This window comes from Paralichthys olivaceus, chromosome 6 (assembly GCF_024713975.1).
Source record: "Paralichthys olivaceus isolate ysfri-2021 chromosome 6, ASM2471397v2, whole genome shotgun sequence".
In the NCBI taxonomy this organism is placed as follows: domain Eukaryota; kingdom Metazoa; phylum Chordata; class Actinopteri; order Pleuronectiformes; family Paralichthyidae; genus Paralichthys; species Paralichthys olivaceus.
Genome location: NC_091098.1, coordinates 10,255,842 through 10,282,126, shown reverse-complemented (window position 1 = coordinate 10,282,126; position 26,285 = coordinate 10,255,842). Strand labels below are relative to the sequence as shown.

The window sequence follows — 26,285 nt, the reverse complement described above, 5'->3', positions numbered from 1 at the left end:
CAGAAGACAGAGATCGATGAAGAGGGGGGGCACGAGGGAGAGGGGGTCAGGGCTGGGAAAGGATAAACAGCAGAGAGAGAGAGGTTAAAGAGACAGAGATAAATGAATATTACCAGAGAGGAAGGATTGTAAAGAGAAAGAGAAAAGGTGAGTAAGTGACATCAGGACCATGAGATATGCAGCTCAGACAGCAAACACGCAACAAACTATCTCACTCATATTATCACACGTTACATACATTCACACCCACACACAGACACACCCACACACACACACACACAATAGCCTGTTTTCCTTCAAAATGTATATGGAGTTGTCAAAAGTAAAAGTAAAATTCAATGACTTGAATTTTTTTATTACATAAATATTATTAAATATTACGTACAATATGTAACTTCTGCCTCTCGGGGTCTGTATAAAAACAATATCAAAAGACCTAGTTTGCTGGTGTTGGAAAGCAGCGTGGGATCATGGGAGTTGTTGTTCATCACGTCCTGTATATACAGTATGAAACAGTTGGCATCACGCTCACAGCATGGCTCGGTTTGGTCCGTTCCAATGTATCACAACAACTACAGGATGGAAGGTCATGTCTCACAAAACGTGGCTGCAGAGATTGTTCATTATATGTAAACAGCAAATTCTCCAGTCGACCCTCATGGCAGACAACTAAGCTTTGCCAGGGGTCAAAAGCAGGTGAAATAGTCTCACCATTTCAAGCAAAGATGTTGCCATTTCTTTGATTGTGTGTTAAGCCCCATTTCCAGTGATCAAAAAACTACAACCAACCACTAAAATCTGGCTTTTGTCTGCAATGGGAATCAATTAAATTGTATTGTTTAATATCGGCTCCAGCTGTAGTCGGCAGTGATGGAAACATGACGGGTGAGCGCATTAAGAGGGTTCTTCAGTATTCAGAGCAATCATGATGATAAACACAAAGCATTGCGGAAAAAACAGAAAGGGCAACTACTCTTATGGCAATGTGGAAGGAGTCAATGGACCTTTTTCAGCAGGTTTACCCATGTTTGATAACCTGTGTACACTCGCTAATTTTGAGCGTAAAAGAAGTTTTACAGTACAAAGATATTTGAAAACTGATCCTTGGAAATCTATATTTTTTGTGAGCCAATCTCGAGTCTCATGAATGTGACTGAAAAAGAAAAAGCGTGATAGTGAGATGGGTAAAGCGGAGGTGCTATCATGTAGAAAACTTCAGTCTCATCTCATCGAGTTTTCCTCACATTCAGGGCTGATTATAAATTCAACACAACGCTCTCTTCTCTGAAACCCGTCGCAGCAGGTCACGACCCTCACAAACGGGACATGAACGTCTGTTTCAGCCACGGCCACGGGACGGTACCGTGCTCTGTTCTATATTGTAGAGCAATTTGGTGTGACAGGCACACTAATAAGTTATAAAAGAATACAAATGCACATGACCACACTGGCACTGAGGCATTGTGCAGGTGTAACAGGGTGAAAGATTATAGAGCGAGAGAAAGTGAAAGAATACAATACATGAGTGGTCTGGATGCAAAGAGGGCAATGCAAGTATAGGGGAAAAAACAACCTGGACAAGAGAAATAAAGTAAAAGAAAGAAAGGAGGTGGGTAGTGGCGGATGAATGGAGGTAGAAGGGTGTGAGAGAGAGGGAGCGTGGAAGAACAGGGAGACAGAGAGGGAGGTGGAGGGTGAAGGAGATTCAAGGTGGTTTATAAAAAACTACAGAAGCAAAGGACACGATGCAGAAGAAGAAATGAGAAAGAATAAGGCCAAGGGATGGACAGGAACTGACTCATAAACAAGGGATTCATAATCATTGATCACGATCAAATCAGTTTTGCTTTCAGCTTCTTTTACTTGGGTCATTTTTTCGGGGGTTTACTGAATTGATTTTTTAATTGGATGGTGTTTTTACCCAGATTAAAATAAATTCAAATGAATCAAAACATGTCCTTCACTGAATGTTTGTCATTTCCTGTTGGAATGAAAGAAAAATACCCAGTGCAGGGAAGGATTAAAAAAGAGCAAAGGAAAGAGTGTCAGAACATGAACAAGAGATGGATGTAGACAGAAATGTAAAGAGGGAGAGAGAGAGAGTGAGAAAAGAGAGAGGTATGGAGGGATGGGGGTTGGGTTGGGTGGCAGCTGGTTTGATTACCGGATTATGAGGAGCCTCACTCCCCACTGACCTCCAGCAGACACACACACACACACACGCTAAAATCCAGAACCCTCATAAATGAACAGCCAGAGGGAGGTGTAGCATTATGAAGGGACAGAGGAAAAAAACTCACTACACAAAATCATCATGTGTAAATGGAATCATATGAAGAAAAGAAAAAGACAAGAAAAGATAGGTATATACATGGATACATGGATAGCTCAATGGATACATGGATACATGGATAGCTCAATGGATAGATGGATACATGGATAGCTTGATGGATAGATGGATAGATGGGTTAAAAGCCAGCTTTTTTTATCAAGCTTTCTGGATCACGATGCTAAGACTCAGCACTAATTGCAGCTGATCTACCATTGTCATTGAAATGAGACAGGGATCTATGAAAAGACCCAGGATAATCTGCTTGAGTAGGAACCCATCACACACACATACATTCCCATTATAATTCCACGCGCACACACAAGATTTGCACGTGCAAGGACCATCTTTGACATAAAACATTCCCCAACCTCTTAACCATTACAACCTCAACCATTAACCTACACCTCATTATAACATTGAACAGTCAACAGTCATTTCAGGAAACGTATTCACTTTCTTGTCAAGAGTTAGATGAAACGACTGACGTCCCCCTCTTCCCTGTATGTTGTACTGTTCTAACATATAAAGACGAGAAGCAGTTGGACACCGCTGGCTTTGAGCATCCCTACTGCTCATTAATTAACATCTCATATCTTATTTACAAAAATGTTAAAAGAATGTACATGGGTGTGGTTCCTGTTCAAATGACATTGTAGTTTTCACTCTCAAATGTTTTCTGTGTGATAAATTTACCAACAATTTTCAATGATTCTTACAAAAATAACAATAGAAATGACATTACATTTTTTCGTGTCTGGATAAGGGATAGAGTATTAGGTGTTTTTCAACACTTCTTTTATTTCTCACAGAATCCTGAGTGTCATTCTAGTCAATTCATTTAAATTAATTTGATCGTTTCTTACCATTTTACTAAAGAGAAGATAAACTACTTGTTCCATGTTAATTGCTAGAAAGTGCTCTATGCCTCAAACCATTTCATCTGCACCAGTTAATTTCTTTTGTCTACACAGTTTTTTACACGGGGTGCCATGTTAGCCCTCTGCCGACTGTGCTTTCGACTGATAAGAAAATAAAAACCACTACATACTTTTTTCTTTGCCAGACAAACTGAGAAAGTCAAAGGCTCTCGAATCGCTCTTCAGTGGCTCACAGGGGACAAACAATACGATTAAAAAACTCAACAAACAACGTAAGAGCCCAAATGAAAAATAGCACTAACAAGTGTTAGTGTCAGTTTTTTACTTTTAACACTGTAATTTTATCAGCTTTCACAGGAATTCTGACCCTAAGCAGCCATTCATTTCTGACTGTAAACCTGACACACATGCACAGTAAAATCTTTATTTCTCCTCACGGGTACAGCTCAGCTAATTTGGCTGAACTGATTCGAGGTAGTTTTCACTTATCCAGCCACATAAGAAGCCATTTTTAGGTATGAAATAAAAAGGAAAAACAACAATTCTGGGTAAACGGCCTTTTAAGCTATTAAAACCGAGCTCTGTCCACTTAGTGTCAGTCAATAACAAATCCTCCTCTTTCTCTGGACTCTTTCTGTACACAATTTACAAACGTGCATTCCCCGAAATGCTAATTACACTCTGATGAAATTATAAAAGTCATAACACGTCAGCAGAAAAAAGAAATAAAGTCAATTTTTGACTTTTTCTGTCACAAGTTACCCAACTGAGGATTGTTATTATCTCACAAAAATATCTGCCGCCAACAAGCTTCCTAATTATAATGTTCCCTGCTGAGTTCAAAAGCACATCGTTATATTTTTTTATTTCTTAGTTAAGTTCAATAGGGAAAGGGTGTTTAAAAGTACATTAATGCAACAAAAAGTTTGCAGGGATTTCTGACTTTGACACAACTTTTACTTTAATAAACAATTTAAACAAGTGTTGTGCTTTGCCTTAATCCACATAAAAGTGAAATTTTGAAATTTAACCTCTAATGTATTTTTAGAGTCAATTGTCCCTCTTTTTCTAGAAACATATACCACCAGGGGAATTATAAAGTCTAACAAAACACTGATTAAACTAACTGATCAGAAAACTGCTTCTTCCACATTGTTAGCCTGTAGAAATGAAATCATTATAGTTGTTAAGTGTGGCTCTCAGTTAATAATTTGAACAAACACAAAAAAAATATTCCCGGTCAGTAATTATCTGATATGACATGCACCCCTTGCTTAGCCTGTGGTGATGCTGGTTGCAGCTTTCTTTCAGAAACTGTAAAAGTGACCTGCAGTAAAGACCGCTGCTGTTCACATATCCACACATTTAGACTCAGTACAGAACCCTGAGCTGGCAAATCAGTTGTCATTGCCACTGTAATGAATGTGCTGTTGTTGTGAGCCCCAACCACCGCTGCTGCAGAGTGCTGGTCATCATTTTATTCAAATTGTATCAATGTGTAACTTATCACGTGACCAGATTGCACCAAGTTTGACACCACACCTTCTTGGGCTCTTCACAAGACACTAAGTGTGAAGCCAATAAACTGAATGGTTCTAGAGATATGCATTCCAAATTAAGACAGACAAACAGAGACAGTAGATAACTTAAATTGTATAAACATTTCATAAAAAAGTACCACTACTAATGATGCTCCTCAAACAGACAAAAGCCATTATTTAAAATTCACCTACTATTCTTTAGTCCCTTGCATCACTTATGGGACTCTGAAGAGTTATTGAGTTTATATATGCAATACTGTGTCATAACTATAAAATACTGATGTTTGGAAGGAAACCACCCAGAGGCATCAGGTCTATCTCAGTGAGATATAAGAAACATGGGGAAAATGTGAATTAGGAAACAGAGGTGAGTAAAGGTGAGCTTGTCCATAACTTTCCAATAAGCCAGGAAGTTATAACTAATGCATCGCCCTCTCTCCTTGCAACTCCATTTCAGCGTGCATGAAAACAATAAAACATTAATAACCTCCAAACTCAAAAACCCACAAATGGAAGGTTATTTTGGCGTCTTTAGCACCACGGGAAAACAAAGCGTTTCGTAAATAACAACTCAAAGACACTTTCACAGCTCCTGTGGGCGCCGCGCCAACGTTTTCCCCTTCGTGTGTCCGCACTTCAAAGAGGGAGGGGAGCTCCGAGCTAGCACGCCTAAAGCTTCTAAGAATAACCACACTGATCTGGAATCATCAGCCCGGTCCCATGGATGCGTGAACATCAATATGCCATGAGAGAGGCTGTCCTCCGATCAGCGGTGCAGCTCTAAGACTCATTGTGGGTATACGGTCCCAGGCGTTTCAAAGGGTTGAGGGAGTTCAGTGCTATCTCTCTCCGCCAGGTAGCCTGACTAATAGCACACTCAAAGCTTCTTGAATGTCAGAGTATCCAGAGCTCGCTTCCTGGAAATCCGGACGGAAATAGTCTGCAAAGTAGTGTATAATAGGAACCCACAGCTGGAGCTGAAAACAGCCCCAGAAACATTTCTAAAAGCTGCGATGCAGGGCAGGGGGACAGGTCAAAAGGAAGAGGCTGGGCAATTTCCTTCAAGGAAAGTTTTGAAGACACTGAATTGTGAAGGAAATATTTCTTTTAAAAAAACCTATTGCAGCCAAACAGACTTAATTATTTTGTCAAAGTTCACACATGGTTTGATTTTAAGGTTTGATTTTAAGACACGTTCATCTTATCCGCTTCACACTTCTCATTTGTGTTTTTAAGGGTCCAAGGAAGTGCAGTGTCGAACTTGGTGTGATTTGGATACGTGATACATTAAATAATACGATTTGAATAAACTCATCAGCGTAAGTGGTGATCACAACAAAAGTGATCAACAACAGCAACAACTGATTCTCTAGTTTGGGTTTTGTGTATTTTTGTGAGTGACGCTTCAACAAACTTCAAATAAACGAGTACAGCTCTTTGTGCAGCAGTGGTTCGGCTTTCGGGTCTCATAGTCAGTCTTCGCTTGCTGCGGCTCAAATACTGTAGGTCACTTTTACACTATCAGAAAGAAAAGCTGCATCCCTTACCACAGGCTAAAGAACAACCTATTCCAAACATCCAGGTTTAGAACAGACACTGTACTAGTCTTACCATTCAGGGTGCATGTATTGTCCACAGATGTCCATTTATTCTGGCTATTTGCTGGTCAGTTTGTAAAGGTTATAGCTGGAGTCAGTGGTTTAAATCCCTACACCGTTCGGCCATTCACACATAACATTCACACTGCCATGGTTAAAGAGTCTTACTGTATGCATGCTTGCTGCTAAAAGGAGTTGGGATTAGATTTTTTTTAAAGCTCAAAAGGGGAGACGCATTACAACCAGCATGCAGACACCAAAAACAGTAAAATTGGATTTACACCGAACAAAAGCCGTAGGCCGCTGCTCTGAATTACACTACCCTCTGTCATGGTGCCTTCAGCCCATTAGTTCACAGTCCATGCACAATCACATGGGTTTAAATCCCATTTCACACTGTGCTGTCACATCCCTTTGTCTGGCCCTTTCCTGCCTCCACTCCAAATTCAGTGTCCTCCTAAAGCCCTAATAAAATATGTGGATGTTCACATGTGAGGAGATTTGTGTTTTCAGCAGCACAAGTTGCCCTCTGGTTGAAAAAAATAACAAGTACAGTTGCCACTGAGCAAACGACCACCTTTTTAAAATACAAACAATTTATGAAGAAGTGGAAAAATTACTGATGCAATGTCACATGAACATAAAGACTGCGAGCTCCAGCGAGAGAGTAATAGGGTTGGGTAATACCGCACCAAATCACAACGCAGATTTCAGAGCATCATCGTGGTGCCTGAGCTACATACTGAAATAGTTTCCCAGCTTACAAGCAACATAAAAATCACCAAACATTTTACTAAAGTCCAGTGCATGGAAACACAAGCTCCGGCAGCACAAAATGTTAGCCTACATTTAGCTATTAGCTACCTCAAGCTGGAGTTGAGTATTTTACTGTATCAAGCACTGAAACTGTTATTTAGTGTTGAATTATTGCAGTTGGGTTAGATTTATTTATTGGTGGTTTTGTTATGTTGTTATGTTTTGAGTTTTGCACATATTTATTTTTGTATATTTAATGTACGTATACTTTTACAATTAATATTAAATGAATAATGTCCAATTTTTCAACTTCCAATTCTTAGGAATAAAAAGTTAATCCTATCCTTAACCCTCATTTTGTTTTTTGGGGTGAAAAAAGTAGCGTTTCTGGCACCGAACTATTTCAACAGTATTGATTTAGCAATACTTAACCCTAGAGTAACTGCAGGAACTGCCAAAGTGGAACTAACATACAAGTTAGACAAATAAATGGAGAAGCGTTAACAAAATTGTGGACGCATCATTACAATACAAGCGCACACACACACACACATACAGAGGTTGGGCACTGGCTTGGCAGCTGATTTCTGCTGCTCTGTTTGTTTTTTAAAGCCTTTCTGCCCCTGAGGTCTGGGCACTCATTTTACTCAGTGCAAAGTAGAACAGAGAAGACAAATAAGGCAACACACACACACACACACACACACACACACACACACAAACACACACACACACACACACACACACACACACACACACACACACACACACATAATGCTTTAAACCATCCTTTTACAAAAGAAGCACTAATCCTTTACATTAAAGCAGATACACTTAACTCCCACAAATACTGGCCACAAAAACCCTCTCACATGTAAAGACTTGAACTCTTAGTCCATATCACATTCACACACACCCTCATGTCTATTGTACTTGTGAACAAATCCACAGAGTAACACCAATCCACTCTGACATCATGACATCAGTTGGCAGCTGTTTGTTGCAGTGACCATCCTCCCTCCTGCATCTGTCTTCTGTTTGTACTGACACTGCTGCTGCAGCCTGCCTCTCAAATTTACAACTAATGAGTTTGTGTGGGGAAGAAAAGAAAAGAACAACACTTGAGTTTATTTTCATTCCATGCAAAAAGAAACAATTTTTTGTCCTTAGGCACTGCAAGCATGTCTTCACCTTATCTGCTATGAGATATTGTTGTTTTTGTGTTTAATAATTTGGTATTTTGGGGGCATAACATGACAGGGTAGAGCAATCTCTTGTGCTCGCGCTCCAGCACCTGATTCTGGGTGTGTCTGCAGCAGCTTTCATCGCCTCTATCACTGTGAGGATGTTCTGTTGCCTGAAAAGATCCCAAATTTAAATTTTCCAAACAATTGCCCCTGTGGGGCGGTAATAGTGCAGCAGTAATGGTCTGCTCAGCGGATGGTATATAAGAAGCAAAAAGACTCTTGGTGATGTGATGTTTACTTGTGTATGCTAATCAGTCAAACAGACAGACACACACGCACACACACAGTGTGCAAATACTGAACAAAATCCAGAATTCAATGGATAACTCTCACAGTTATGAAAGATGAAAATTGAGGGGGAAATGCTCAGAATGGAAAAGCTGTATCAGAAATGTGGGAATGAATAATGTGAATCCTGTGACAGTTGGACATTGGTATAATATTCAGCACCAATGCAAAATGACTCTAAGAACATCTCTCTAAAAATATCAGTACTACTACTGTTCAGTAAGGTGTAATATCTACTCATCGTGCCATAGTCAAGGTCAATAAGGGTTGAATGGCCCCACTTCAAAACAGATCCAATTGGAAAGAAAACAAACCTGATCATAAAGCTTCCAACCAACAGTCAAAACCTGAGGTTGATAAGCCTTCATCTAACTTTCTGCAGCCAACTGTGATAAACGTTAATCACATTTTATTGCATTTATTTACCAGTTTTTGATGATGAGCCCCCAAAACTAACACTGTCACATGATATTTTATGGGACTGCCAGTATGATCCATTTATCAAGTGACCAGGACACAGTAAACTGAGGGAAACTGATGGATGCAAACAGTCCAAAAGATGTGTAACCCTAATCTTGAAGGACGGCTGTATCTAGGCCACTTTTGAGGGTGTTACGACAAAGGGGAAACCTTAAAATATGACAGCCTTTTTCTACCTCGTATTCACACTTGGAATTTGGAGGATCCACCCACAGATGTCCACATGTCAAGCTCAGTAGAGCGCATACCTGTGCCAAGGCTCAACAGTCCCCTTAAATTCAATCACACTACACCAGATCACCTCCCCTCTCAGAAATCACTTCGCTAAACACCTTATCTGGATGCACACCAAAATTGTATGGGTATGTGCTGTAATTTTTGCATAATCCTGCTAACAAACAAACACAGATGAAAGCATAACCTCCTCGGCGGAGGTAATAAACCTTAATAAAGCCATAAACACAAACTTCTGACAAACTTAAACTGACTAATCAACTCCAGCCTGATGTCTCACAGTTCAAATGCAGCACAAAGGATTAATTACTGTCCTGATTTTGTTTGTTTACGATAATCATGGCAATGCTGTGATGCTAATGTGGAAATTATTTATTGATGCTACTACGCTAAACATAGAGTAGAAGTTCCAGGCTGTAAATGATCTTTCCATATTTTCACTGCCTCCTGTATCTTCCTCCTCCTCCCTAAAGGCGGAGGATCTGGACTTTCTTCAGACAAGAGCAAACAAATCGTTAGAATGTTATTTATGAAATACTTATATTTCCATTTACCATCCACCACTTGGCTCTTTGGAGTCTGAGAAGTGAAGGGACCTGGCTCTTAAGTCATAAACTTTCGCTGTATGTCTTGAAATCTGTGATGCACTTTAGTTTCTAATACGTTTTACATCTCGTTTCTTTCTTCTAATGACTGCAAAGCTTGTGCTACTGGCATTCTAAAAATAAAATGTGCCTGCAGAGGAAGTTGCTGACTTATTATCCTGTTTTGTCAGCAAATATGAAATAAAGGATCAAAACTTTATTTTTAGTAAAAAGGTTAACAGTGTCCTGGTGTCATTAGCTGGATTCCCAGAGGCAGTTTTTCCTCCTCATTTGGTGCAGTTGTCTTGGTATTACTGTTGCGCTCTTTTATTCCAGAAAACTCATCCAGCCGTGTGAATATAATGGATGAATGTCAGCCTTCCTAATTAAAGAAACAGACAACCAAGCACTGTGCTGGAGCAAAGCAAAAAAAGATGCACCGCGTTTCTCCAGTGTGTGACATTTAGCACAAACATTAATTATGTTATGATTCCACCAAAGTTTTAAGGTAGTTTGTGATGAAACTTTATGCTGTAGAGTGTTTGAACCTTTTTTACTTGTCATCCATTATGCAGGCTGAATATGCAGAGTTAAAACCATACTCTGCCTGCATAATACAACTGAGTGATACATCGTACAGCAGGTTTCATGACTTTCTCTGTCAGGCTACAGAGGAACAGTGTGGAGAACTTTGTGCTCTGGTGCTTCCTGGCGAGTCAAAGAGTCATAAGCAAAACTCTGACAGTCAGTAAACAAAGAAAACTGAGGTTGTATGTGAGCAAAAAGCCTGGACTGTCAGTCTGTGGATGAAATTCTTAAATATTTTGTGGGGGCTCAAATTCACCATCACAGACGCTTTAAACAATTCATATGTTTGGTAATAATCGTGTTTGTCAGCAGTAATATTTGAAGTGTTCACATTTGTCATGTTAGCTTGCTGAGTACAACTGTAGGTGCCAAAGAGAAGAGGTGTGAGAAAGAATTCAGGACCAGAGGCTTCTCTCAGTGGGGAGCATGAACATTTCTGTTGCAAATCTCTCAGCAGGGAACACGAATTTGTTATGCTCTCAAGTCCCTGAAAACTTCTGTTAAAATATTCAATGGTGGATGGCCCACCATGCCTGGATTCTCACTGCCATAGAATTCCCCCATGCTGCCTTATTTATCACTGTGTGCCAGCACTCGTCCTCTCACTCAAACCACCGCTCCCCAATAACGACCACTGCTCAACTGCTGCTTGGCATTTACAGTCAATGACACTCGAGTGCAGATCTAACAAATCCTTATCACTGAGTTTAACTGTCACTCTGATTTCTCATTAACTCTCTGTCTCACTTTATACATTTGCATGACATAACCGAAGCCATCTACTTAAGCTTTGAGGTCCACTATCGCTGTAACACAAGCTTTTTCTTGGAGTAAGTACTCAACCTTGTATTGTCAGACAAACGTGGCTTCGCAGCCTCATATCTCTGGCCTTCAGTGAGCTACAAACCACTGCATAACATCAGATTTACAAAGCAGCAAGGGGCACAGCTGCTATTACTACACAACTAGCAGACAACCAAAACCAACCAACTTAATTTAAGTTTAAGAAATAAGCAGATTTGTAAGAGGGGATATATGTGTCAAACCCCACAACGCTCTCTGCTCCGCCTGAATCATTTAGCTCCTGACAGGTGGCTGATGCATTGTGGTCCAAGACAGGTTTAAGATATGGATGAACATCTAATGGATTCTAAAGGGCTGGTAAAATAGTGAAGCTGTTGTGGTTGGTCAGTAAAGTGGACATTAATAAGTCATCGTGGCCGCAAAGTGAGCTGCAACAAGTGTGTGTGTGTATACATATGTCATATATGTATATATGTAACAGAACTTAGTAACATAGGCTCTTGCTTCATTTTACATCTTGTCTTGTACCTGTCAGGGCTGTGCGATATGGATATGAATATGATTGTTTTACATCAGTTGATATCAATTATTATCAAATTTGTATTTTTTTTCCAAAGGTACAGGGTGTAGAATTTTTTGATATCTAATGTTGAAATTGCATGTTGCAGCTGAACACCCCACACTTCACCCTCTCCTTCCAAACATGGAAGGGACAAAAAGAAACTGTGGTAGCCTTCAGTTGTCATAAAAACTCAAAAGGTGTTTAGTTTGTCCAGTCTGGACTAATGTAAAAAAGATGGCGGCCTCCATAGAGAGGGTCCCCCTCAATGTAAATATAAAGTATTTAAATATAAAGGGCTTTTCTAGGGTAAAAAAAACTACAATTCATACAATTTAGATGAAACAAACAAGTGAAAACATCATGAGGATTAATCTACATTAAATTTCTGCCAATAGTTCCCTTTCACCTAAGTCTTACACACTGGACCTTTAGGTTTAAAAACTGATTTTTAGCCCTGAAAGTTGTGGTTTTAAATGAATATTACTTAATTATTAGCTAAACCTTTTACAAATCTGAGGTACAACAAACATCATACCTCACTGTGCTTGTGCAATACATAAACATGATATCAATATATAATGGACTTTTGACATACTTCTTATTGATGAAAATTATATGACCATAATTATGTTATTGTTTCATTGCCAAGCCCTAGTACTTTGTACTTAAAAATTTTAAAAATTAAGAGATAAATTATAATGATGATTTAAAAAATGCATGATTCATAACATTTTATTCTCTTGGGTTTTGACCTTTCTCAGCTGACCCACATGTAAATGCTTTAGCTGCCTCACACATGAAGGAAGCATCAGTGCACTCGCCCGTGTACATTCGCTGGTACGGTGTAACATCAGTGAGTTAATTCATGGTGCACTGACCTGTGTCAATTAGCATGACATACATAGAGTAAAGCAGTGTGTACATTTATCAGGCTTTATTTCTCATCTTTAACCCTTTTATTTGTGTTCACTGTGTTTATTTCTGTTCATTAAATATCTTATAATCATAAATAAAGAGGTCACAGTCAGGATTAAATGCAAAACCTACAACTTACAAATAAACACATAATGCCATATAGGCAAAATACACCAGAAATGCATCTTGATAATCATAAATCCTGTTTTAAAGTTTTTTTTAAAGCTTGGTTAGTTAATATTCTTGTTTTCACCAAGTATCAGATGAAATTGTGTAATAACAAACACAGAATGATCACAAACTCTTCAGTTATTCTGAGCAGTTTTGCCTCTTAGCTGATATTTTGGTTTTTCAACAAATTACATTTACTAGGAAACTAGTAAAGAGTAAAAAAGTTCTGATAAATCCACTCTATCCCTCAAACAGCATAGATACAACGGAAACAATCCACCCTGAAAACTGTATTTAAAAATCAGCACCGGCTTACAACTGTGAAACAGAGAGATTTGGACACCACCAACTATCTTGTGCTAAATGCAAAGGAGGGTGAGGAGATGGTGTTTGACCCGTGTAGGCAGTAGGTGACCTGAGGCTGGTGGTGATCCACAATGTCTCCATCTCTCAGGGTTCACATACACACCCTCTGCTCTAGACTTCACTTGTGGATGTATTTTGTATGTAGATTTAGGGTCTCCGGAGTTGAGCAGAGCTCCCCGTTACCAGAGAGCCTTATAAGATATGGTAAAAGCCTGGTGCTGTAATTTGACAGGTTGACCTAGTAACATAAGTACCTGTTACTTACTAGAACGGTAAAGTGCATTCATCTGCCAAGGCCCAACAGTCCCCTCAAATTCAATCAAGCCCAGCCAAATTGCACACACTTATTTCTAAATTGACAAAAATGTCCAAAAATGTTGCACTGTTGAAAATGTGATGGGAAAAGTAATTGCTGGATCCACCCACTTAATTGAATCTGCTCAAAATTTGATGGGTTCTTATATTACACCCTTTCACCAAGTTTCAAGAAACTATGTTTTTGGATAATCCTAGAAGAAGACAAGATAGCAATTAAAACATAACATTACCTCCTTGGTGGATGTAAAAACATCAATGATCCCTCTACAATAACCAAACCCTGAAACTGAAGCTGCTAAGTGGAATCCAGCCATCATTAATTTTATTGTATGATTTTTGTCATAAAGTCTGACTGACACCACAGAGTTGTTATTTAAACCTTCATCAACTAAGGGAAGTCGAGTTATGGACATGTTTTCTTTTCCCTTCAAAATGCTTCACACATTCACAACTGGGAGTTTGCCTATACAACCACAGTGTTTTCTAATGGACACTCAAGCATCTGGGGTTTGCTTTGCTCAAGGGCACCTTGTGCTGATGTTGTTGGGGGTGCCAAACTAAAATTAATTATTTTTCATGACTTAATTTAACCAGCTGACCCTACAGCCAGTGCTATGTGTGTTTATGTGTGTGTGCTTTAACTCCTGGCAACACACTATGCTCAATAAATATGGGAATTATCCTGAGAATCAATAGCCTGGAACTAAAACTACCACAGAGAGAACAGAGAGAAAGAAGAGATGGAGAGTAGCAGAGAGGAAGGGAAATGGGAGACAAAGAGAGGAAGCGAGGGAAGAAAATGCTAAAGAGTGAGGAAGCAAGAAAGCAAGAGAGGCAAACAAAAAGGAAGAGTCCCAGCACTCTCTGGCATGCACAGATATTATTCATTGAACAGACATGAATACACTCTCAAGTGCAATGCTTTGAACCACCTGAGAGTGCACACACACAAACACACACACACATTTATGAACACACATGAACTTAGACTATGTGCAAGCACAAATCATGCACAGAAAAAATCTTTCTGCTCCAAGGAAGTATTGTTAAAACATACACATACAAGTCAGATGTGTGCATGTCTGCAGAAACACACTCACACATTTGTGAATTCATACAGACACAAATAAGGAGAGAAGAAACCAGGAGAGGGGAAAGAAGGAAGGAGGAGCAGGGTTGAAAGGAACATGCCATGGAAGAGAAACAGCCCATGAGAGTTATGTGAGGAATACAGGGAAGTACCATGTGAAAGGAAAGAGTTGGGGCAGAGAAGGGTGGATTACTGAGTGTGAACGGAGGGCAGAGGAGGAGAAAAAGAAAGAGGAAACATCAGATGACTAAATAATATACAGCGGCATGAGGGGGAGAGAAAGAAGGAGAAGGAGAAAAAAGGAGGAAGGCAGATGGGAATATAGAAGAAATGGAAAGCAGGATGATGAAAAAGAAGAGAGAAATTTGAGGAATAAAAGAGAAAGATTAATTCAGCCATCCAGCCGAGCATCCACAGACGGGGGGGGGATAAAGGAGAGGAAGAAAGTGATGGTTAGAGGAGGGACGAGTAGTCCCAGATAACACACAGCACACAATGAAAGTGACAGCAGTGCTCCGAGCCTGACTCTGGCTGACTGTTGTTTCATTATAATCTCATAACTGTCAAATCCTGGAGCAGAGGAGAGAGAGAGAGAGAGGAGGGGGAACGAGCGAGCGGTTGAGGAAGAGAGTAAGAGTGAGAAAGGTGACAAAGTGGCACACACAAAGTCCATACACACAGTTTAATGTATGCACACACACATGCACACGTTCTCACCCACTCCCTTATTCACTCACTCACACAGTTTTTATGCTGGAAAAGGTCTTAAAGAGGAAAAATATCAAGTAAACACACAGTTAGTGAAAGTCACAATTGGTGAAACCTTTGAAATAGAGTTTGTAATTTGTGTTGAATACATTTATTACATTAATAAATACTAAGTACATGTTATTAATATATATAATTAATGAGTAGAACATATTAATCAGGCTGCTCCTTTATGATATTCTGTTTTCTAGATCTGTTTGCGAACAACAAATCCACATCGACCATTTTTCTTGCTGAAACTTTTATTTTTTGTTGAGTAAATGTTCTCAGTTTTTCACATGGATTTCTGTGGCTCTGGTGACATGTTTAATGTTTCAAGGAGTCCTGTCTTTAGACTAAAGTAGATTCACCTTTAGAAATAAGAGCATAGGTTGTGGACTGGAGTTTAAATTATGAATGTCATGTGTTTCTATTGTTCAGGCTTGTGGACTATTTCTACAGCCCAACTCACAGGCTCACCCCTTTCCTTCACACCCCCTTAACCTTTACCTTCCCCCCAAAACAAACTTTCACCCCCACCTCCAACCCCAGACCCCTCCTCTGTGCATGTTATTCAACTCTCGAAAAAGTAAATAATGTCAATATTTAATATCATATTATTTCATTATATATCATTTCAGATCATATTTTATTGTATCAGTGAATAAATATAATTGTGCATTACATCAGCCTGTGTCTGCCTGAATATAGATACAGGATTCATGGCTCTCATCAATTACGACAGTATTGGTTTTGTTTTTACTATATTGTTTCTATATTTCTTATTATTGTATTGTTTCCAACCCCGTCTATGTGTGTGTGTGTGTGTGTGTAAGCAGATAACATCTTGATATTGGTGTCTATGTCACTCACTCACTAACTTATTAATTAACTTATTTGGTAACTGACTTTACTCACTTGATGAGATTTTAAGGTCTTGACCTTTTATTTAAAGTGCCTTGAGATAATGTACATTATGATTTGGCGCTATACAAATAAAATTTAATTGAATGAGTACCTCACCAACTCAGTCCATTCGCCCTCCCTCCCTCACTCCCTCCCTTACTCCCTCACTCACTCAGTGTAAATAGGGTAGCAGGTCACACATAGTCCCATGCCAGCTCTCATCCATTACAGCTTCCTGACAGAATACAAGCAGCTCTAACCACGCCTTCAAAGCAACGCTGTGCTCTCGTTTTTTCTTTTTCCTTATTTGTCTTCTAAAGCTTTGATCATTGAAAGGAAAGAGGTCTGAGGAGCTTTTAGGAAGCTTTTATCTTAAAGCTGAAGCCCGGAAATGCAAATAAATAAGTAGCAAAATATGTTTCTTTAAAAATAAATTAGAATAGAATTAATACAAAAAGTCAAGTTACTGTTTCTTAAATATAGGCCTACGCATTGGATGGGGAAAAAAGAGATATGACTATTTTCTTGTGTTTACATAGTCTCAATACAACTTGTAATATGAATTTAACATTGAGCCGAGAAATTCTAATTCATTATTCAGTAATCACTCATGAACAGCACAACAGCTTCTCATTATGGTGTTGAAACTTTTTTCCAGTTAAGATAAGATGATGGATCCTGTGAAAAGGGCACTTGACTTTTCTGGATAAGCATGACATTTTTCCTCTCTATGATGTGCCATGAGTTTACACTGTCCCATTTCATTAGGAAATATATATCACATATCATAAATATATTTACAAACCAGAAGGGCACTCGGAGGGCACTGCTGCCAAGGCTGAATGGCCACTTTATCATAATATTGCATCTACGTGTATTGAGATCAGATTCATTTAGGTCATTATTTGGATCTGTACCAAATTTCACTTGTTCATTGATATTAGCAGCCCACACATGCTTGATTTGTTTCATAAAGATCTCTGCATTATTCCTTAAGAAATTCGCTGACATGTTGAAAAACGGCCTCTCACAAAGTTAAAGAAAGTGAAAAATGATGCTATTAGTAGCATTGATATTGAATATTACCTCTTGTGTACAAAACGTTACTGAGATTATTTGAGGTTTATTATTTAAGTAAGGACTTGGTTTAGATTTTAAATTACTGTTGATGGGGTTAGAAATTATATGTTTTACTTATTGTTTTAAAGAAAATTAATACATCATAGAAGTACTGATATAATTGAACAAAACATCTAACAGCCAGATATCTCATATGTATTTCTTTAATAATCCAAAATACTTGTGGGAACTTGGCCTGCACTTCACTCAGATCACCTATCAATCAATGTGACTGGTACTGGTACAGCAGCATATCTCAGAAACTGGCAACATGCTGACTGATATTAGAATTTAATTGAGAAAAACCCTACTAATAACCCTGACTTATCTCACAGTGCCTTCAGACTTCAAAAGTTATTAAATCTATTTCTTCCTCTTATACATTTTCTCCCTTCTTCTCTACTGTCATTCTTCTCACACAATCATCCACAAACACATACAAAGCATTTCCCTTCTTTTTTTCCTCATCCTTTTTTCATTTACTTCTCACCTTTTCCAAGCTTTAACCTGCCAAGTCACCTATGACCTAAATCTCCCAATTGTTTTTCCGACGTGCTTCTAGGTGAATCTCATTTAGGCAACAGGTCTGTCACTCTCACAGTCACACGCTCACACTCACATGAGCTCTTTACTGGACACAGGTAGTTCAAGTAGTAGATTTCTTACACACAGGTAACAAGTCGAAATTTTCTTCCTCTCTCTCCTTCCCCTCATTCAACTGGCTTTCTCTCACAATCAGCAGAATGTGTTTACATTTTTTTTCATTCATGCACACAAGTCAAGACAAAGTGACAAAAAATGAAAAGCCCAAAACTCAACCAAATATCATCCAGCCTCATCACTCTCCTGTCTCACTCGCAAACAACCCTGTAGAGTCTGAGTCCTTATCTTCACAGTATTTGTTACAGTCAATAAAGCTACAGGTGAATCTAAACTGACTACACAAACACACACACATACACAAACACAAACACACACACACACACACACACACACACCCTCTCATTTTCCAACATTTTTTCCCTCCATGGTCTCTTACCCGTGACGGTGATCAGCATGGGAGCCACCAGAGGTCTGTTGTTATCCAGTTTTCGGCTCAGTCGGATCTCTCCACTAGTGTGATTCAGGAGCAGCAGGTGAAGCTCGTTCCCCCTGTCTATGGTGTAGTACAGCCTGTCTGACACATCAGGGTCGTGGGCCGGTACCCTCCCAATCACCCCGCTGGGGAAACTGTTGGACCGGTTGGACACAAAGTTGTTGAATATGATTTGAAAGTCCTGTAGCGTGGGCTCATTGTCGTTCTGGTCCAACAATCGGATCCGTACAGTGGCCCTGCTGACTAGAGGTGCTGAGGTGGCCTGCACCACGATGACATACTCATTGTGGGCTTCGTAGTCAAGATCAATAAGTGAAGTGAGCTCCCCAGAAAAGATGTCCATCTGGAAGATTTCAGGGATGTTACCCTCCACAATCTGGTACATGATCTGAGCGTTTGCGCCCTCGTCCGGGTCAGTGGCTGTGATCTGAGCCACCACAGAGCCCACTGCACTGTTCTCCTTCACTAGAACTTCAAAGTCATCAGCAGGAAAAACAGGGGCATTGTCGTTCACATCCAGAACTGTCACCTGGATGTGGACAGGGGTCCGCTGAGGTGGCACGCCACGATCTACAGCATAAGCGGTGAGTTCATAGAATGGCACACTCTCACGGTCCAAACGCCTGACAGTTCGCACAATCCCAGATGTGGGTTCAATGGTGAAATCTCCATCCCCGTCCTCACCGTTTTGGAAGGTGTACTGAACACGACCATTGGCATGTGCATCGCGGTCAGTGGCTGAGATTTGGAGGACACTGGTGAAAGGGGGGGCATCCTCGCTCACTGTTCCTTGATACCTGGGGCTGAGGAACTGAGGTGCATTGTCGTTCACATCATTGACATTCACCTCAACGTATGTAGTGTCTGATTTCTGTGGTATGCCATTGTCTTTAGCTGTTATTGCCAAAGTGTAGGTCATCTGGTGCTCATAATCCAGCTCTGCCTGGAGTGTTATGGCCCCTGTGGCTGGGTCAATGCGGAATTGTGGGATATTATCTTCAAGGAAGTATGTAATTCGAGCATTTTCCCCAACATCATCATCTGTGGCACTGATCACAACCACAGTGCTTCCAGGTGGCCGGTCCTCATTCACACTAACAGAGTAGTGGGCGCTCTGGAACACAGGCCGATGTGTATTGGCATCTGTGATGTTGATGTGCACTTGACAGGTGTCGTGCAGCGTGCGGTCTGAGGCGGTGACTGTCAGAACATAACGCCGCTCCTGTTTGTAATCCAGCGGGAGGGCTAAAGTGAGAAGTCCAGACCCTCCCGCTGTGCTGATGGCAAAGCGGTTTCTGGTGTTTCCTCCCGTTATCTGATAGGTCACCGCACTGTTGACATCACGGTCCACAGCTGTGACTGTCACTACGCTGGTACCGACCACAGCATCCTCATTCAGACGGGAATAGTACTCCTTCTGGAGAAACTCAGGGCGGTTGTCATTAACATCCATCACTGTAATTGTAACGCTTGCTGTCGCAGAAAGAGGTGGCATGCCATAATCCCTGGCCTCTACACCAAAGAAATAGTGCTCTACAGATTCTCGGTCCAGGATGGAGCTGACAGTTACCCAGCCTGTTGCAGAGTTGATAATGAAAGGTGTGTCAGAGCTGGTGCCAGTTAACCTGTACTCCAGACGGGCGTTATCACCAGAATCTGTATCGATGGCCTGGATGTGGAGGATAGAACTACCAACAGGGGCGCTCTCGAGCACAGATGCCTGGAATGGTGTGGAAACAAATATTGGGGGGTTGTCATTGACATCTGTCACCTGTACACTCACAATTCCAGTGTTGTTAGAGAGAGGTGGTCGGCCATTGTCCTGTGCACGGACACGAAGGGTATACTCCCGTTCAGACTCGTAGTCTAGTGGTGCCACCACCTGGATCTCACCGGTGACACTGTCAATGGAAAATTGGCCACGACTGTTACCACTGATGATATTATAGTGAACAGCAGCATTACTGTCCTTGTCACGGTCTGAAGCACTCACACGGAGGATCTCAGAGTGAGGCCTTACATCTTCTTTCACTGCCACCACATAGCGCTTTTCACTGAACTGTGGCACATTGTCATTTTCATCCAGCACGGTGATGAAAACTTTGACGTTGGCGGAGCGTGGGCCCGGGTCCTTCCCCTGGTCACTGGCCTCCACCTGGAGAGTGTAGTGCTCATTTGTTTCCCGGTCCACTGCCCCACGGGTTGTGATGAGGCCAGAGCGTGGGTCAATCTCAAAGGCTGATCGTGCTATTGCAACCATGTCACCGACAAACCGGTAACGAATATTGGCATTGGATGGGGAGTCTGAATCTGTTGCTCTCAGCTGTAAAATGGGATAGCCTTCCTCTACATTCTCTCTGATTGTCTCCCTGTACTCTGCCTGTTCAAATATAGGAGAATGGTCATTTCGGTCTGAAACAGTAATGGCCACCATTGTGGTGCCAGAAAGGCGAGGGGAGCCATAATCAGTCGCTGTGACCCGGAAGTAATGCAGATCCATGTGTTCTCTGTCAAGAATCTGAGTGGTGGTGATGAGACCTGTGTCTGGGTGGATGTGGAAATAGTCAGACGAGCGACTGTTCATCAGCGGGGCAATTGTGTAGCTCACTCTGCCTGCATCTCCTGCATCTTGGTCTGAGGCGGACATGACAATGACTGAGGTGCCGGGAGGCTGGTTCTCAGCTACTTGTACTTGGAAGTTATACAGGGAGAAATGGGGGTGTCTGTTGGCTGCTCGTCGAGAGCGAGGCCACGGCATCAGCATCTTTCTCTGCCTCTCTCCCTGCGAAGTTTCATCATCTGCTACTATTATCAGCCGTTCCAGACTCCTCTCTCCCCTTGAGCTGTGCCTCCCCTCATCCTCTTTCTCCCCCTCCACCTCTCCCCCTGCGTGGCTTTCATCTGCCTGGCTCTCTTTCTTGCCTCTTTCACTATCTAGCTGTGTGATGCCCGTGGTGCTACTGCCCCTACCCTGACCCTTCAGTTCCTCTGCCTCTCTCTCCTCTGCGTGGCTGGCCTTTGTTATTCCTCTCTTCCAACCCTCCTCCTCCTCTCCCCCTGGATCTCTCCCTTCCATCAGCCGCGCCTCTCTCTCGCCCTCCCCCACCTGTAATTTTCCTCCCCCAGCAGTAGCAGCAATAGCAGCAGACCCCTCTGAGCCCTCTCCCTCCCACTCTCCATCCCTCTCTCTGCCTGCCTCAGCCCCCATCTGCTGCCTATCTGACTGTCTGACACCTTCAAGCTTTAATGGCACTCGCTTACCAGATTTTAATTGCACATGTGCAAGGTCCTTGCGCTCGGTGGCTGAACAGTCGGTGGAAAGGCTATCAGGGCACCCTGTTTGGACCCTCTCCCACAGGTCCTGTCGCTGTGCCTGTCCATTCCACTGTAAGGTTTCCATTTCAGATTCAAGATTGTGTCCATCTATCTCTTCGTTGTTGTTGTTGTTGTTGTTGTTGCTATTGAATTTGCTCCAGAGAAACACGCACACAGAGTCTAAGGGAGCTGTCCAACGTGCTGAAATCACATTCTCCACAGGCAGGTGATGAGGTTGACGTGGAGAGTCATTGTGCCATGTGGTCAGATTTACTTTCGTGAGAAGCCGTGGTTTGATTGCAGCTGCAGAGTGAGATGTGGCTGACACAGCACTGGGAGATTGAACGGAAAACTCAGCAGGCAAGAAAAAGCTTGAGTCACCGGCAGGCTCCTCGTCAGAAGTTGCTTTCACTGTTACAGCAGACAGGTGAAGGGGTTGGGATAGCTTTGCACTTTCTGTATGAGTGGGTGAATTGGGCGCAGGCACAGGATATTTTGATGCAATATCAGGATATTGGCTGTGTGTCTCAGTGATGCTGCTGGGGGTAAAATGGATGGGGAGATTCCTCTGAGCTATGCCTCCCTCTGGGACCATAAACTCTGCTAAATATCCATCCCCCATTTCTATTCTGTCCAAATAAATGCTGCAACCACCGGGAAACTCCCTCCTCTCTCCCTGGGTTTGGCTGCTCTGCCCTCTTTCTGGTGCTGATTTCCCATGTCGAAGCTCATTATCAGCCCTACATAGGTTTGGGAAAAAAATTGGAAAAGCCAAATCATTATAGGGATAATTAGATAAATTAATCTGTTTGTTGCCTTGGTTTATCCCTCCTCCACCCATCCCCTCTTTCTTATCATCCCTCCCCTCATCTCTAATGCTGGCATATTTATATCCAGCTTTTGCAACGTGAAGAGGGGGCCCACAACCCTCTAGGTGTCTCCTGGTACCAGGGTTAATCACTGCTCTACACCTGTTCCTTTTCTCCTCATCCCTCCCAAATCTTACCTCCTTATCCCTCATGCACCCAGTCAAACAGCTATCATCACCCCCCTCTCTGTCGCTGCTGGGATCGATAACATTGTGCCTGCCCAAATCAGAACAATTACCAGCCCTGCTGTCCACGCTGGCTGAGCCCCCATCATCCGCCTTGTTGTTGTTACTGTTCCTGTAATCTGGATATGGCTGAATTTCCTCTGTGCAGCCGGTCTGAGAAGAATCACAAGCTGGAAAATGACACACGTGGTCCAAATGTGATCTTGCAATGCAGTCTGAATCCTCAGGGAAGCAGGGATTACATGTAAAGGTGTAGTTTGAAGCATCAGTATGAGGTGAGCTGTATCCAGAAAGAGCGTGCATGCAACAAGAGCAACTGGTTGATGGGGGGCCAGGCCAGGGTTTGTTGGCAGAGAGGGGCAGTGAGGACCGCTGGTGATGTGTCAGGGAGCAGCATGTACCAAAGAGCCTCCTCACCTCAGGAGCCCTCTCCAACCCCTCTCCCCATCTCCCCCCGCCACTTCCGGGTGCCCCGCGCAGGCCAGAGGCGCGCACAAAGGCTCCTGCGGCGCCACGCTTGGCGAGGTGTGGCCTCGACGCCGGCCACCGTTGCGCACACGCTCTAGTCCTTTGTACTGCCCGTTTTTTGCCACTCTGAACCGGCAAGGAGGTGAAAGCAGGTGAAGCGGGAGGGGAAACAACGCCCTTCCTCCCCATCCTCCCTCTCTCCACTCCCTCCACTGAGCCGACGCCATCTGAGCTACCTGGGTGGAGAGGAGGAGGTGGTGGTGCTGATGCCGGTGGACCGTCTCCACTCCCCCAAACCGTCCCGACACGTTTCTGTCTCTCCTTCCGCACCCGGTCATCCCGGTGATATCCTACCGGCGTCTCTCCTGCGCGCTGCGCTCCAGAGCATCCCTCAGTCCGCTCTACGGTGCACCTGCGCGGGCGGAGACACCAGCTGCCCCTCGGCGTCCCCCTTGCTCCCTCGCACCGCTGTTGCTCCTGGCTGACTTTACCGGCGTCTCGGTAGCACAGGCCGGGGGTCCATGGGTTGGAAGCCCCTCCTGTGTTCCCCGTCCCCGGGGTAAGGGCGAACAAAGGGCCGAGGAGAAGCAGGTGGAGTGCCAGAGACGAGAGCAGCAGCGGGGTGAAGCCCGGTAGCGGTGCAGCCATTTAGTCTCTTCCTTTCTCTGTCTCTCCCCTCCTTTCTCCCTCTTCCACCTCTGCCTATTCTCTTTCTCCTTCTCGTCTTCCCTTCTCTTCCGTCACTTCTCTCTTCTCTCTCTCTCCCGCCGGCACCGCCCGACACCTTCCCCCAGGCTCCCCCGTCTCTCCGTCGGCCTGGAGAGTTGGCATCTACCCGCTGTGGTCCGTGGAGCTGGAGGTCTGAGCGTTAGGAGCGGGGCGGCAGCAGCAGCATCTCTCCTCCCGTTCATTCACATCCAACATGGCTCACACACTCACACTGACTGGCTGGCTCACACACTATCCTTCAGTGTGTGTGTGTGTGTGTGTGTGTGAGAGAGAGAGTGAGTGTGTGTGTCTGTTATGTGTGTGCGCTCCTCAGAGGCAGAGGCAGCACAGCCCGATGGTACAGGCTACTATCCATCCACACACACACACAATCACACTCTCCTCCTCTCTCCTTTTTCTACCCCTCCCCCTATTGCTTGCATCTATCTCTCTCTCCCCCCCCCCCCCCCCCCCTCATTATGGATGGCTCCGGTGCACAGGGCTGTTACGCAGCACCCGCGGCGGCAGCCATATACACAACTGGAAGAGGAACCGGAGGAAGGGGGGGTTGTATCTTACAAAATCACAGCGTCATCACCATATCATCTGAATAACCATCACTTCAAACAGCCCCGCAGGTTTGTCACCCTTCATGAGGGTTACACACACAAACAGCACTGCTGCTGATTCCTAGAAATCCCCCCCACACACATTAAGAAGAAAATGAAATGATCCAGCAGTGGGATATGAGAGAAATGCACCAAAAAAAAGAAGAAAAGAAAGAAATTCCAAGAAACTTTCTCAGAGTCTATTGGGACAAGACATCACAATCTATTATGATAGACTATTTGTTTATTTCTGTTTATATAAAAGCTCCAGTTCATCAGCATCACTGAGGGCTATGGATTTATTTGTAATCATTATATCATCTGATGTCAAGCTACAGAGTCCATGTTCCAGTCAGTGTGAGGTAAAAGTAAATGACGTCATCTCCCGTAGTATCACCGATGAGTAATTCACACACACACACACACAGACACAGAAAGAGAGAGAGAGAGAGAGACTTCATTGTGAATAATGTTTTTCTAAGGCAGAATAAAATAGCCTATAGGCTTAATAGTTCCATAGGGATTCATATATTTGCTGTAGTAGCCATATAGTATCCTACTAAAATCTATTATAGGATTACTGTGATTCATTTCACTGTAAGGCACATGCGCGCAATCCGGCAATCATCCCAATTTAACACTAATTTGCGCATGGCTAAATGGGCAGATCCATTTCCTGATACTTGTTGCAAAAAAAAATCACATTATGCAAAGTAGGCTACAAATTTCCTCCAGCATCCACTCTCGATCTCTTTTTCCTTTTCAATACCAATTTATAATGCCGACTGGGTGGTGCAGTTTTTCTAATGACACGCCTGGAATTGAGTGTGATTTCCTCCCGTGGCTGATGGGTGGAGATACACAACAAGGCGTGTCAGCCTGAAGAGCTGAGGAGCAGTAGTCACAGACCGCCGCGTGACCGTGCGCGTGAATGTGCGCGTACACACCCCTCCCCATGGGCTCTTGCTTTTCCCTCTCTCTGCTGAGTGTGTGCGTTTTTCTGCGTGTATGACTGATTTGTTAGGCTCCAGGGGAACAAATGTCCTCAGTGGGGAATCCTCCAGACAGAGATCATCATTTAATTTCTCATTTTCTATGAAGGGGCTGGTTTAGGTTGTGTGTGACTAGCAGACTTAAAATTTTAGGATCAACCTCCAACTGCAGGGGTTGGGCTAAGGTCAGTGTTGGAAGAAGTTCTCAACAATTTGACTAATTAGACAAAATGTACTCAGGTAAAAGTAACAATACTACATAAATGTTTCTACTTGAGCAAAAGTAAAAGTACTTGCTTGGTGTTTGCTATTCCCTATCTGCATCATTATGTCAGAGTCTTGGTGGGGGTGTTTCTTAATGCTGCTGCTGCAGGAGGCGGGGTTTAAGGTTACTCCCAGCTGTGATTGGGCCACACACACCACATTGTTGGGCAATTGTTGCTAGAAGCTGTTTGAATTGAATGTGTGTCTTTGCTGGACTGATCAGCGTAAGTTGCTGCTCACTCAAATGTCCTTTGAT

At 42.6% G+C, this 26,285-nt stretch overlaps 1 protein-coding gene across 2 annotated transcripts in view; it reads right to left on the bottom strand.

Annotated features, from left to right (window-relative positions):
* The window catches only part of celsr3 (cadherin, EGF LAG seven-pass G-type receptor 3), a 101,480-nt gene extending 76,945 nt beyond the window's left edge, over positions 1 to 24,535 (bottom strand). For both annotated transcript variants that reach the window (XM_069526474.1, XM_020089078.2), the window contains exon 1: positions 18,564 to 24,535. In XM_069526474.1, coding sequence (XP_069382575.1) covers positions 18,564 to 24,105 — 5,542 coding nt within the window. In that variant the 5' untranslated portion in view covers positions 24,106 to 24,535. The remainder of the gene's footprint in view (positions 1 to 18,563) is intronic.
* Between the last annotated feature and the right edge of the window lie 1,750 nt (positions 24,536 to 26,285).